The sequence below is a fragment of the Leptopilina boulardi genome, unplaced genomic scaffold (genome assembly GCF_019393585.1).
Source record: "Leptopilina boulardi isolate dan_hultmark-lab unplaced genomic scaffold, ZJU_Lbou_2.1 LbouV2_318, whole genome shotgun sequence".
Classification (NCBI taxonomy): Eukaryota; Metazoa; Arthropoda; class Insecta; order Hymenoptera; family Figitidae; genus Leptopilina; species Leptopilina boulardi.
Genome location: NW_026137883.1, coordinates 696351 through 711943, shown reverse-complemented (window position 1 = coordinate 711943; position 15593 = coordinate 696351). Strand labels below are relative to the sequence as shown.

The 15593-nt window shown below is 23.7% G+C and overlaps 1 protein-coding gene across 2 annotated transcripts; it reads left to right on the top strand.

Annotated features, from left to right (window-relative positions):
- The first annotated feature begins 653 nt into the window (after positions 1 to 653).
- On the top strand, positions 654 to 6416 carry LOC127284131 (40S ribosomal protein S24). 2 transcript variants are annotated; one of them, XM_051309430.1, is made up of 4 exons: positions 654 to 788; positions 1156 to 1224; positions 1639 to 1962; positions 4749 to 4907. In XM_051309430.1, the coding sequence occupies exons 1-4, from the start codon at positions 786 to 788 to the stop codon at positions 4758 to 4760; spliced, it is 408 nt and encodes a 135-aa protein (XP_051165387.1). In that variant the 5' UTR covers positions 654 to 785; the 3' UTR covers positions 4761 to 4907. The 2 variants fall into 2 exon arrangements, with proteins under 2 accessions (XP_051165387.1, XP_051165388.1); XM_051309431.1 differs by lacking the exon at positions 4749 to 4907 and adding an exon at positions 6289 to 6416 and having other exon boundaries at positions 656 to 788.
- The last annotated feature ends 9177 nt before the right edge of the window (positions 6417 to 15593 follow it).

The window sequence follows — 15593 nt, the reverse complement described above, 5'->3', positions numbered from 1 at the left end:
GATTCACAAATTACACATACATAGAAATCATACATAGAAAATTTACATAAGTAAATTACATATAATAATATATTTTCACGCCGGTAATATAAATATCTACATTGCATTACCATTAATAACTGAAACCAATACGTATTAAAACACAAAGTTTAATTAACAGTGTTTCGCACTTTGAAAATTTGCAAATCTCATTTTTGTTAATACATATAAAAAATTATATTTTTTATAGACAAAAAATTTATTTTTTTTTAATATTTATATAGGGTGTTTTCGAGAGTTGCTGTGAGTATACTGTCAGTATGTTGTGATTGGCTGATCCATCAGCATGTTTATTCTGATTGGGTAATTTTTTACTGTCAGTATACTGTCAGCAACTCCCAAAAACACCCATAGTGAAAAAAATTAAATTTTTTTTTTTTTGTTAAATTCCGCAATCGAGCCCCTGTTACTTGACAACCCGTCGTTATTGTGTGACAAACCATTTTGATGATTGAATAATAGGTCAACTAGAATTATAATAATAATTAAGGCAAATATCAGTATGATTTTAAAAGTTTTTTTTTGAGACAAAAATACGTTTGAGAAATGTTCACCGGCATATTATCTATAAATAATAATTTATTTTTGAAGAGAAAATAATAACTTTCGTTTAATATTTTCAAATATTTTTTGTTCTAATGTTGGTCAACTGTAAACTTCCGGCTTTATTCACGATGGCTTGAGACACATGCGCACTAACCTTTTCCGGTGTAAAGTCTTTTTCTGTAATACGTACATCGAACAAGATGGTATGTATTTTCTTATCCGAAAAATAATAAAAAATCATTGATAAATTCATGTTAAATTTAATATAAAATGTGAAATTAAATTCTGGTGTAGTGAACAGTGTTAATATTTATTGAGATTTTCAAATAAAAATATGAAAATTTGGGTTGTTTTCCCTTAGGCTTCACGTCACTTTAAGCATGGAAAAAAATAATAATTTTAATTACAATAGAATCTAATAAAGTGTGATTTTTTTTTTATAAATTATACTTTTGGTGTTTAAAAATTCACAAAAATAAATATAATATGTATATCTATTTTGTTTTTTAAATACAACAAAAATGATTTTGTTTACACATAACCTAAAAGTGCTATGTTATTGAATTGCAGACCGAGGGAACCGCTACTATTAGAACCAGAAAATTTATGACCAATCGGCTATTATGCCGAAAACAAATGGTGAGTTTAATAATATATTTCATTTTCTTGTTATATTTTGTAGAAATAAATTATTTTTTTTTTTTTACAAATCGCTAGTCTGTTGTACCTAACCTTAAATAATCAATTTTTACTTCTATCAACTATTCACTTTTTTTCACTTTAAATTTAAAAATTATTTCCGCCAAATTTCAATAAAGCATTTATTGATTCAAAACAAATTTATTAATTAAAATTTTAATTGCTCATTCAATCAATCGAAATTTAAAATTATTTTCAGTTTTTTTTTTACTTTTTTTTATATATATATAAATATATTTATCTAATTTTATATTATTTGAGATTTATCGAAAAAATATGTCCATTTTAAACTTTGACGATACAAGTGAAATTTTTCATTTGTATGGATGAAAAAAATAATTATTTTTTTCACAGGTCGTTGATGTTTTACACCCGGGACAACCGTCGGTGCGTAAAACTGAAATTCGAGAAAAACTCGCAAAAATGTACAAAGTCACACCCGATGTCGTTTTTGTATTTGGTTTCCAAACAAATTTTGGAGGCGGTAAATCAACTGGTTTCGCACTTCTTTACGATACATTGGATTTTGCCAAGAAATTCGAACCTAAATATAGGTTAGCAAGGCATGGACTCTTTGAGAAACAGAAGCAAACCAGGAAACAGAGGAAGGAACGTAAGAACAGAATGAAGAAGGTCCGGGGTACGAAAAAGAGTAAAGTTGGTGCCGCTGCTAAAAAGGTAAGGAAAATCTTTAAAATATTTGTTAAATCATTTCATTTATATATACATATCTATTATAAAAAGAAGAAAATTTTTTTTTTTTTAATTATATCTCGAAAATTTTATTTAACACGATACAAAATTTTCCATTTGGCATGAATTTTTTGGTGGTGGTGGTGATTTTATTTTATGAATGTAAAAATTTCAGTATTATAAAAAAAAAATGCTCTGCAATTATTTTTTTATTTTGAATAATATTCCAATTTTAAAAATGTGAAATTTACTAAATTTTTACATTCTGTTCACATGTAGGACAATTCTTTAAAAATAATTAACATTGAAAACAAATTTTTTATTTGCATAAACAGGGTGTCTAACGGTCAGGAAAAAGTCAGGGAATTTATGAGCCAAAAGGTTTTGAACGTTTAAATGAACAAAAAATTTTTTTTTTTTGCATCTTCTTTAAGTACGAATTTTATTATAAAATATTGTTTTAAAAATCTAAAAAGAAGTTATTTAATTTACTGTTTTAATTTACACGTCGCTGAAGTCCGCAACGTTTATGGTCAACGATTGAAAAAAAATAATATTTTTTATTCAAAAAATAATAACTAATTTTTTGCCTACAAATTTTTTTTTTAAATTATTGATCACTTCCCTGAAGTTGGCTTCGACGCTAAGCGCTGAAAATTGTTTTTCGCAGAATCAAAAATATCAAAACATTTTTTAAAAAGGATTTTGGTCCACACAATGCCTTGAGAAGTATTTTTCAAGGTATTATTTGAATTGGAAAATTAAAAAAAAAATAATTTGAAATTTTTGATTCTGCGAAAAACAATTTTCGGCGCTGAGCGTCGAAGCCAACTTCAGGGAGGTTATTGATCAAAAAACGTTGGAAAAAATTTTTTAGATGAAAAATAATAATAATTTGTATAGAAAAATATTTTCTTTAATTTTCTTGAAATTTTTTATGAATAAATTATATTAACTATTAGTATCAAAACATTTTTTTCCCAAAGCAAATGCAAATTAAAAAGTTGGCCTCAACACTCAATTATTAAACATGTGTGTATATCTTATATTCATTAAGTAAATAATTATTTACTACTATTTATTGAATCTAATAAATGATTTTTTCAAATTGGATAATAATTAATTAATTTTTTTTCAGTGAAATATTTTGATTTTTTAATATAAATAAAAATTATTTAATACAATTTTATTTTATCGATTCAACTTCAAATAAAGTAAATTATTCATTAATACGAATAATTTATTATTTAATGCTAATACCCCACATTTAACTTATAAAAATTTTTACGTCGTCGAATTTTAAATTATCGAATTTCTATTTAGCAAAATTGTATAAAGTGGATTTTATATTATGCAAAATTTTCAATTTACATTTAACTAAAATTCGATTTAAAAGAATTTCTATTTAGCAAAACTCTTATAAAGCATTTTATCTAATAGTTTTTAAAAAATTTTAATTAATATTATTTCAATTTAACGAAATTTATGTCTATAAAATAATTGACAAAAATAGAACTAAATAGAATTTTTCTTAAATGAGAATTCTGTTAAATAAGAATTAGTTGGAATTAAAATTTTCTTTAATAAAAACTTTGTTAATTAAAAATTTTGTTAAATAAATATTTTGATAAGTCAAAATTTACTAAAATAACAATTCTGTTAAAAAAATTTTTCTTTATATGCAATTTTTCTTGACATAAATTCCGTTAAATTGAAATTTATTCACTTAAATATTTTGTTTGTTACGAAACATTATTTATTTTGTTCAAATACATATGAAATTAGTGGATAATAGACAGGTAAATGGATTTAATTGTATCAAAAAAAAATTTTATTTCATAAAAATAAAATTTTTTTTAGTGTAATTTAGATCAGGGAAAAGTCAGGGAATTTTTTTCCTAGCAATTGTTAGACACCTTGATAAAGAGAGGTGAAAATAAACGAAAAAATTCGGACAAATAGTTTTAGAAATAAAAATGGTTTTAAAAAAATTATTATACAATTAAAATACTTATAAGTAGATATTAATAAAAAAAAATGTATTATTTATTCATGCATTAAATATTTTTCCTGTTTTTATTTTCAATATTTACAATTAAAAATTTGTTTTATTATAAATTAAAAATTAATATTATAAATTAAACTTTTAAAGAATTGTTCATATTAAAATTCTTATGGGTTTCAAAATTATCATTTGGCATGGGTTCATAAATGTGCACGTGGTATTTGAAAAAAAAATTATATTACAAAATAAATTTAATGTTTCTTATTCTCTGAACGTTCAAATGAGCGAAATTTCTTCATTATATTCAAATTTAAAAAAATGAAATATTTAAAAATAATAATTAAAATACAACTGAAATTGTATAAAGACATTTTTACATAGATTGGGATTTCTCTTTTTTTAAATTTTTTCATTTTATTGTTATTTGTTAGAGTGAAAAAAAAAATATCAAAATACATTTGAACTTTCAGAACTACTTATAAAAACATAATCTATCAATGTTTTATAATTATTTTTTAAAGAAAAATTTAAAAACTATCTTATTTTTATCTCTGTTAAATTAATTTATTCAATTTGTAAAGAAACTTTTTTCCGTTATTCAATAAATGTGGAAGAATTATTTTTATTTGGAAGAAAAACAAAATTATAGACGAATGTTTTTTTTTACAAAGAAATTGTAAAATACAAAATATAACGGAGAAAATTTTAATATGTATTTTTTTGCATGCAACAAATGTAGATATATGCTTTTATATTCATATTCTAGGGGAAGAAGTAGACAAATGCTCATCATTTGCGCTACATCTCAAGATGGAATGGTCGCATTATATTTATATTAAACGTGGTCAGCATGTCATCGTAATCTTAAGCTTTCTCAATATCTTTGATAGCTTTTTAATAAACATCATTTCATCTTTTAACATCACATTGACTCATTACATTTTTCTTAAAGTTATTATTTTTTTTTTTATTTTATGATAGTGATTTTTGTCGTTAAATAAAGTACTAATTTACATTGTGAAAAATATTTTTATTTTTAACATATAGTTTTGTTGATTTTTGAAAAAAGAAAATTAATTTAAAAAAATTAACAAATAATTGAAAAGAATATTTAAATTAATTTCAAAAAACAAATTAAGTAAAAGAAAATATTAAAAAATTATGAATATTTTAATAAAAAAATTTTTTTTTTTTATTATTAGCTATTGAGAGAAAAAAATTAACATCGAACTGAAAATTCATAAAAATAAATTTTAATTAATTTAGTTTTAAATAACAATAAATAAAGTGAAATACATGATAAGTAAACAAATAAAATAAAGAAAACAAAAAATTTTTAAAACCCAAAACTTTGAAAAAATTTCTAACTTTTTTTTTTTCCCCAAAAATACCAACGAAATATTTTACTATCATTACAAATTAATTTTTACCAGTTTATAAATATGCTTTCTATTGTAACTGCTTTTGTATCTTAAATTATTGTTGTAAAATTCTCTTTTATTTTTGGTGATGGATTAGTTTCATATTTGTGTAGAAAAATTGATTATTTTTGCGTTAATTATTATTGTTATTATCATTGGGAAAATGACTGGCTTTCAATCATCATCGTTTCATAATTCATCTTATTTTATAATCGAATAAACAGAGGTAACAATGAAATATTTTATTGCAAATATTTCGCTAAATACTTTTAAAATTTTCAATCTTCTGTCTGTTTTCTAAAAAAAAATACCTTATAAAAATATTTATCATAAATATGAATATTATACTAAAAGCAAAAAAAATGCACTTTATTTCTAATCAGAACAGACAGAAGGTTTGAAAAAAAAATCAAATAACAAATTATTTTTAAAAACATCTGCATGATATTGAAATTTACTTTTAAAATATATGTCAAAAAAGATTTTAAAAAGTTATTTATTAATTTTATAACAAACAATAATATTTAGATAATATGAAAATTTTTTGACATTCTGGATAATCATATTTTAGTAAAAATATTTATTAGATTTAGTTTTTGATGTTTTTTCTATTAATTAATTTAATAAACATTAATGAACCCTTTGCGGCAACAAATATTTTATAAATTTAAGAATTTTTCTTATTACATAACAATGTGTAGAAAAACATTTTTATATTTAAAAAAAAGAATTTTTTTGTCAACAATCATGATTGATAAAATTTTAAATTATGAATGTAATTTTGAATTTTTTCAAAATTTAAGAAATTGAATATTAAACGCAAAGGGTTGATATGAAATTGAAAATTCATTTTAATTAATATCTGTTTTTTTTCTTTTATTGCAGTAAAATTATCATCTACTATGAAGACCGTAATTTCTGCGTTCGTGGTGTAAAAATTATTGTAAACTATTGTCTATCTAATGATAATATTTATAATGAATTTTACCAAATAAAATCTGTTTTTTTTGGGATATATAACATGATTTTTATTATTTCTAATCACATTAAACGACGTTATTTACAAAATGTCACCAATTTACCTTTTTGAAATTTTGTTACCTTATTTTTCTAAAAATTCACCTGTTTTACATTTTGTCACACATTTCACCTATTTTTTAAATTTTCAATTTTTTTAAATTTAATTCATTTGAACAATGCTTTTATATATTAAAAATTGTAATTGATTTAAAATTGAATAGATAAATTTTAAAGCAAATTTAATTTTCATAAGTTAAAATATTTATTCATTGAAATTTTAATCGTTTTTAAATTAAATCCTTTCAAATTTTTCCACTATTGGGTCAAACCACTCTGAAAATTTAAATTACAATTCATTCTGATTTTAATTAAACTTAAATTCATTTGTTTTCTTTTTTTTTTAATTATTATGTAATTTAAACATTTTTTTAAATTTTATTTGTGTACATATTTTTTCGATATTTTTAATTTATTGTATTGGAATTGAAACAAAAAATTGGAAAACTATAAAATAATAATTTTTTCATTGTTTTATATTTTAAATATCAATTTTAAAGAATGCAAAAACATTGCGGTTATGTAAGTTGTAATTATTTAATGTGGTAAAAATAAATTCAAAGTATAGTTTAAAATGTTCTTATCGTTAAATTAATTACTTATATATTTTTAATATAATTATAAAATTATTTTAATTTACACATTGCTGTTAATTTAAATAAATTATATTAAACATTTTTTTTATTAATGGAATAAAAAATACTTTGTAATGAATTTATAAACTTTTATTTTTATTAAATTAATAACTTATTTATTTATAAATACAATAAAAATATAAAATAAAAGCATAATATAAATTTGAAAATATTTAATTTGTTGTATTTTCAATTATTTGTATTTTTGAAAATACAATTATAGTAAATATTATTATTTACGTTATATTAAAGATTTATCATCTTTATAATGTATTAAATAATAATTCTTTAATTATTACAATATTATAGGTATATTATAATATATAATAATACATAATAAAGATGATAAATTATTATAATACCTAATCTTAAAAAAACAAAATTTATTAAAAGAAATTATTTTCAAAAATGTGTTGAATATAATTATTATGATTTTTATTGTATTTACAAATATAATATTTATAAAATATTTATTTATAAAAAAAAACAAAGAATACTTTCATTGAAATAAATAAATAGCAATATATTAATTAAAATAATATTAATTAATAATTATAAAATATATTAAATTGTAATTAACAAAAATTGTAAAAAATATATTTAATTTCTATTGAACGTATATAAATAATTACTCAATACAATTGTATTTTATACAAGATAATAATTAATATTGAATTAAGCTGCGAATATTAAGTCGAAAGTTGATTCAAGATTGAATCTAGACTGGACTCCTAAGATTTGCTCATGAGGATTCAACTAGTCTTGAATCCAACATGAGACGAGCATTGGTAACCAATCTTGAACCAATTTTGATTGACAGTGGTATAAAGGCAGCTTTCAGTCTGGGTTACCCACGCTGGGTCTTCAATCTACAATCAAGCCTCAATCCATCGTCAGCATTGGTTTTTCTCGCCTGGAATGCTTCACATCAACGAACATCTTTCGCGAATTTATTGTGCGTTGGCCCTTAGATTATGTTTAAAGAATTTGGATTGATCTGCATCCGATTAATCACGCACATCGCAGAAACCCAAAAGACAATTAAGATATACCACGCGTGCATTATTATCGCTTTATACGATTAGTTTTCAATTAAAAGCGCATACGCATAATTGCATTTGAAAGAAAACAAGAATCTCTATTTAAAATAGGTAAGATATGAAGTATTCCACGCCAAAGTGTAAGTCCATCTGCAATTGCATCTTCGATTTTTTTTTCTTTTAGTACTAATTGAGACTAGCTTCCGTGAATTTTTTCAAATTTTTTTAGCAAGCCGTTTTCGAGTTATGGAGTTTTGAAAATTGGAGAATTTTCATGACTTTTAATTTTTGAATGCTCATAACTTCCTTAAAAATGCATCAATTTTAAAAGTCTTTTTTTTCAAAATGTGTGTTTTTAATGATACTTTTCAAAAAAAAAAACTCGAAATTTTTTTTTAAACGATATTACTATCAAATTTTTGAGTTTTAATGATAAAATGTCAATTTTTCTCATTTGACGTACTCTTCGATTTTTTTCAAAATTTTTTCAAAAAATCTACTTCTTATTACAAAACTTTTAAGCCTAGCCTGATAATAAGCAAACGATTTTTACAATATTTTCGAAATTTTTCAAAAAATTTTGAATTTTTGATATTTTTAAAAATATTTTTGGTTTTTTTTTATACTACGTACTTTTATCTATTTTGATGCGCTGATTACGAAAATCATAGTGACAATACCCAAAAATTTGATTTTTATGATGAAAACCATAAAAAAGTCCCAAAATTTATGGTTTTTTTTTCGTTTATTGGGTAACATATGGGGTATTCCACGGGAGATTTTCATTAAAAATTTTTTTTTCCCCGAAACATTTTTTTTCGAAATCTATATGAAAAATAAGGATATACGTATTTTTTTTTTATTTGATAAAAATGAAAGAAGTTATGATTTTTTTAAATTTAACGTCAACGATCGAAGTGTGTTTTTGGGACATTTTTTAATCTATTGTACTAATAAATTAAAAATTATACTATTTATGAAATTTGTTCATTTTTTCTTAAATTTTTCAATATCTGCTCAAAAATAACGTACCTATAAGAGAAGTAACAAAAAAGTTGAAATTAAACTCAAAAAAGTGAGTTTTCTCAAGAGACACTTTCGACTTTTAGTTTTTTTTTTGCATTACAATCTCTGATGACTGAAGAATTTTTTCCCCTATCTGCGAAAGTGGTACTTTTAGTTTTTAAATTACTATTTATAATATTTTTAGTACGGCTCACAGAATTTAAGCATTTTTTCTACAAATATAGCCTTTTTCCATTAACATTCATTTGTTTTTTTTTAATTTTCATAAAAACATACTAAAAATCGTTGCTTCCAGCTTAAAAATTGTAAATAGTAATTTAAAAACTAAAAGTACCACTTTCGCAGATAGGGGAAAAAATTCTTTAGTCACCAGAGATTGTAATGCAAAAAAAAATTAAAAGTCGAAAGTGTCTCTTGAGAAAACTCACTTTATAAGTTTAATTTCAATTTTTTTGTTGTTTCCGTTATAGGTACGTTATTTTTGAGCAGATATTTGAAAAATTTAAGAAAAAATGAACAAATTTCATATATAGCATAATTTTTAATTTATTAGTACAATAGATTAAAAAATGTCCCAAAAACACACTTCCATCGTTGACGTTAAATTTAAAAAAATCATAACTTCCTTCATTTTTATCAAATAAAAAAATAAAAAAATACGTATATCCTTATTTTTCATATAGATTTCGAAAAAAAATGTTTCGGGGAAAAAAAAATTTTCAATGAAAATCTCCCGTGGAATGCCGCATATACAAAATTAAAAAAAAAACTTCCAAACAAAAGCTAAAGATCTTATTGAAATACATTTTTTTAACTTATGCATTTTTTTTAATTTTGTATATGGGCGAAATCACGTGAGATTTCCGTCGACCCTTTAAATTCGGCCAAATATTTATTTTTTTTCTTGTTCTGTAGTGAAAAAAAAAGAGATGCGTATTTTTTTATTTTTTTTTTATTTTATGATTCCTGTGTCTCTCAAAAACAAAAAATTAATAAAAAATTTTCATTTTTTTTTTTAATTGTCACTCATAATTTATCAAACTGATCAATTGATTTTAAATTCCTGATGTGGAAATGAATATTGACAGATGGTCATTTAATTATTCCGGGAAATTATTATGTTGAAATATTTATATTTTAAAGAAGGCAATACATGATATCTGATGAAATTGATTTTTTTTTGCGAGAAAGATCTAAAAAAGATTTACTTTTTTTTTCGTCAATATTTACTGAATTCTAATTTCTAATAAAGTCATACTAGTTTATATATAAATTTTTTTCTTCTTTTAATGTTACAAATAAAATAATAAATATAATAAAATAAAATTTATGTATTTACCTTACTATAAATTCCAATTCATTAAAATTTTCGAGGGGGAATTTACTCAGGTAGTCAAGTGTACACTCTTCCTGTAATACTTGTGTAATAACATGTAATACCGTGTAATAATGCGTTACTACAGTGCTGTAATAACGCAAAAAACTCTGTAATATCTCTGTAATAATGTGTAATACTCTGTAATAACGTGTAATACTTAGTAATAAGGGTAATATGAGGTGTAATACCGGTAGTCAAGTGTACACGTTTTTAACTAGTAAGTTCCCCCTCGAAAATTTTTATATTTAATATAAATATTTCAAATTTTAATTATTTATTTCTATTTAAAAATTATTCTAAAAATTGGGAGAAAAAAAAAACTTTACTAGTACATAGTTCAGTATTTTTATTAAAAAAAAAAAATTATTTATTTTTTAAAAAAAAGTAATTCAAAAGATTCAGTTATGAAGAAAATTGTTCATCGATAAAAATTGTATTCTATATTTATATTATCATGAGGTGAAGAATTGCCTCTTAAATTAAATATATCCGCTAGATACACACACACACAATGTAAAGTCTATTTCCTAAAAGCATTTTACATATCCCGCGTCCCGGTTATTAGAAATATAGTGGCAACTCTGATTTACTGCTGTTTGAACCGAAGAACAGGGCGCGGGTCAATATAGTTTATTGTGGTTAATACTAAGTATGTATGACGGTTGTTGAGAATGCGGCCAAAACGATGATCATTGTCTTATATATGCATGTTGATAATGCATAAAATGAGTCCACTATTTAAAGTGACGATATTGTATAAAGCTTGTCAAATTACCACGGTCATTATTATACGTGGAATATAATATTAAATTCAGTACTTAGAAATTATCACTTTATATATTTTAGGAGTGCTCCAAAACATTTTGGCCTTTTCAACTTTTTTTCAAACTTTTCTCAAACTCAATATTCCTTTCATTTCATTTTTTCGTTCCTTTTTTATCAATCCTTTTTTTATCTCGCATTTATTTAATAAACAATTTATGAGTTTTAATTTAATTTTCTTAAAATTAACATTTTTTTCATTTTTTACTTTTTTCTTTTAGAATGTAAATTTATTTTTTGACTTTATTGAGGATATTTTATTTATTTATTTATTTAAGAATTTACGGGCTATTGATGATATAAAATATTATGCTGCGTCATAAAAATTTAGAAAAAAAATTTATTAATTAACAAATTTTGTAATAGAATTTAAAATTTAGGAAAAATTGAAATTTTAACTTCTTTCATAATTTTTCATATTTTTTTCATCGTCAATTTTTTTTTCTTTTTTTACACTTTTTTCATCATTCTGAACAATTAATCCTGTAAAGGTTTTAAAAGAATTTAATTTTTTTCAAAATTTCTTTCATTTTATTTAATTTTTTTTATTAAATTATTTTCGTTTTTATTTCATAAATAATTTTTTATAACTTTTAATTTAATTTTTCTATATTTGAGGAAATTTATAGATATTTATTATTATTTTTTGATTCAAGACGTAAATAAAGTTATGTCTATTGGAAAATTTTTTTTTTTCCAAGAATTAGCAAATTAATTAAGATACAATGTTAAAATTTAAAGAACATTGTAAAAACCCTTTGAGAGATCTCGTCACGAATCTTGTAAAATATATAAACTGGGATGCGTGTGCAATTTAATAATAACATTGTCGAATAGGTCATTGAGTCTAACATTTCTCCTTATATTTCTCAGACAAATTATTCGATAATTTTTTTGGAATTTAGAATTATTAAGATTTTTTTTTTAATATAGCAGTTAATTTTTTAATGAGAAAAATTTTTCTAAAATAAATATTTTTTATCACTGCTTTTAACCCCATTCGCAGTCTAGTATAGAAAAATAGTTTGTGGGCCCAAAACGGTCCAAAAAAATATCATATCATCGTATTAAAAATTTTTTAATCGCTGAATCCAAATTTAAGGTCAGATTTAAAAAATTCAAATTGGCGGACCCAAGTTGGCGGAAAATTTTTAAGTTGATACGATTCGTTGAAAATTTGGTACTCGGGGTTTTTTGGGGTCGCTGAATTCAAATTTGATGTCAAATTTTAAAAATTCAAAATGGCGGACCCAATATGGCCACCCAATATAGCGGAAGAAATTTAAAATTAATTCAATTCGTTCAAAATTTGGTACTTGGGTGTTTTTTGCGTCGCTGAATCCAAATCTGACCTCAAATTTGGATTCAGCGACCCCAAAAACTCCCGAGTACCGAATTTTGAACGAATTGAATCAATTTTAAATTTTTTCCGCCATATTGGGTCCGCCATTTTGAATTTTTTAAATCTGACCTCAAATTTGGATTCAGCGATCGCAAAATTATATGGGCCATCGACTGTCGCAAGGGGTTAATCTACTTTTTAATTAATTTTTTAAAATTTAATAAAACTTATAATTAACTTTTTAACATTAATAATTAAATATAAATTTAAAATTCAAAAAATTTATTTAAATCAGAAACAAAAATTAAATATTGACTTTTTTTTGTTTCACAAAATATGATACACTGCGAGTATATAAAATTACTAAATATTGAAGTTTTATAAAGAATCATAGTAAAAGTTGATGACTGAATGATAATCGACATTTTTCGCCTCCTGAGATTGAGATCATCAACTATATGTAAATGCGAGTGCGATCCGGAGAAAAGTTCTCTGACACGTTAACGCGAAAGAAATTAAGGTCACTGTAAAAACAGGACTAAAGATTTCTTTATCATCAAGATTTATATCTTTCAATTTATTTAACAACAAACTCGAAGAGTTAAACATTATTTTATTCTTCCCATATTTTATTTGTTGCTTTTTTTCTTAAATCTTATTTTATTATTAAAATTGAATCAAACTAATAATACATACACCAGAAAAAGAATAATGCGCGGACTATATACGCTATTCCAGGATTTATTTTTTCACTTTTTGGCTTCGTTACGAAAATATTAAATTTGAATTCTTTTTTACATGAAAATGTTCATTTTAGGAATTAAAAAACTTTTAGTTGAATAAAACTGATTTATTTTTCTGCTATAATAATCGTTATAACCTTTAGTTTAGATGGATTTCAATCACGTGACCTAACAATCACACTGTGTTCACGTTGTAGAATGTAAATAGCACATTTTTCTCGCGCACCACATCATTTTTTTTGTGAAAACGGTAAATTTATATATATATATATATATATGAAACCAGATGATACGTTATTTGCCTAATAATACGAAAAAATAAGTATAATTATCGTCACTACTTTCTCTCTCAAATTAAAATTTTGTTACATCAACAAAACTTCCCAAGAAGCACGTAATATATCCTCAATATCAAGGTAATATTACACGTGAGATTCGTAATATAACGCTGTAATATTACAGTAATCTTACAGTGATCTTAAAATGTCCGCCTCAAGGTAATATTACCGGGAATATTACTGTAATATTAACGGTAATATTACAGACTGATTTGAGTTATTCATAAAGCATAAAAAACGTAAAAATATTATAAGTCAATTTGGCTTGTTGGTAAAACTCTGGACTCGTGTGCTTTGAGTTCGGGGTTCGATTCCCTGGATGGGTAGATTTATTTCGTAAAGAAATGTTCCCATAATATTACTGTAATATTCTCTTGTAATATTACCTTAATATTACGGTATAATATTACTGCAATATTACTGTAATATTACCTTAATATTAGCGCGTAATATTACAGTAACATTACCGGTAATATTACCTTGAGGCGGACATTTTAAGATCACTGTAAGATTACTGTAATATTACAACGTTATATTACGAATATTATATGTAATATTACCTTGATATTGAGGTTATATTACGTGCTTCTTGGGTTGTGTATTATTTAAATTTAATTGTCCAGTTTTTAATTCTATTATACTTTATAGATCTGGTTTTAATGAATATGAATTCGAGAAAATTATTCTGAGAGCGCTAATTTTAGTGTTAATTTTTTAAACTTTACAAACGAACAACATAACCCCAAAATATTATATATATGTTTTTTTATCTATCTATGATCTCTAATGGATTTTCTAGGTGATTGCATTTTGTAATCTATACCTTTGAGGTCTAATAATGTATATAGTTATTATTTCATATGAATTGACATTAGTAATTAGAAAATTTAATAAAGGTCCACGTCTAGTAATTTTACCATTCGTGGACGCCAACTTTTTGGAAGGCAGTCTTTAGGGTTGTAATTGACGGATTCTCGGATGTATTTATTGTCATGTTGCTCAGCTTTTTGAAATAACTTGATCGCTATTTCTTTTCCAAATTTGTGAATGTTTGATAAGTTGAGGTCTTTATGTAGTTGTATATTTGTTACAAAACAGGGTGCTTCAGTTATGGTTCTGAATATTTTATTTTGAATGACCTGTAATTTGTTAATGTGCGTTTTTGTCACAGAAATCCAAGTACCAATGTTGTCGATGTAGGCTGGTCGAATAACTGATAGATAAATCATTCTTTTATGATTTATACTAAGGTGAGAATTTCTGAGAAGAGGACCTAGCTTTTGTATAGTGCAATGAAGCCAATTTTCTTCATTTCTGCTGTATGATGATTCCAAATGAATCTCTTGTCTATGTGTGTAGTCCCAGGTATTTTGCAGAATTTTTCCAAGAAATTTTGCTATCTATTACTTCTATTTTGTCAGGAGGTAGTTTTAGTCGGTTTGTGTATTACAGAAAAAACTCTGGGTAAATTTTATTGCGGGTAATTTTCACCAATGTTAATTCACATAGACGGTTGCGCCCTCAACTAGGATAAAATTTGTTGCAGGCAGGGATGGGTAAATGTAACAAACTCGAGGTTTTCTACGTATGTTACATGGTTTGTTACAGAGGTAAAATACGTATGTTACCCCCCCACTACCGAAAAATGCATTGTGTGTAACAAATTTTTGAAGTATCATACGTATGTAACATACGATAACAAACCATGTAATATACGTGAAGTATGTTACCTACCCATCACTGGTTGCAGGTAATTTTTATACCGATTTTGGGATAAAAATTCTACTTT

Bases quoted from the DNA above. Each gene is read 5' to 3' on its own strand.
- LOC127284131 (XM_051309430.1), top strand. The intron at 1,225-1,638 runs GTGAGTTTAATA...TTTTTTTCACAG, and splicing joins TATTATGCCGAAAACAAATG to GTCGTTGATGTTTTACACCC.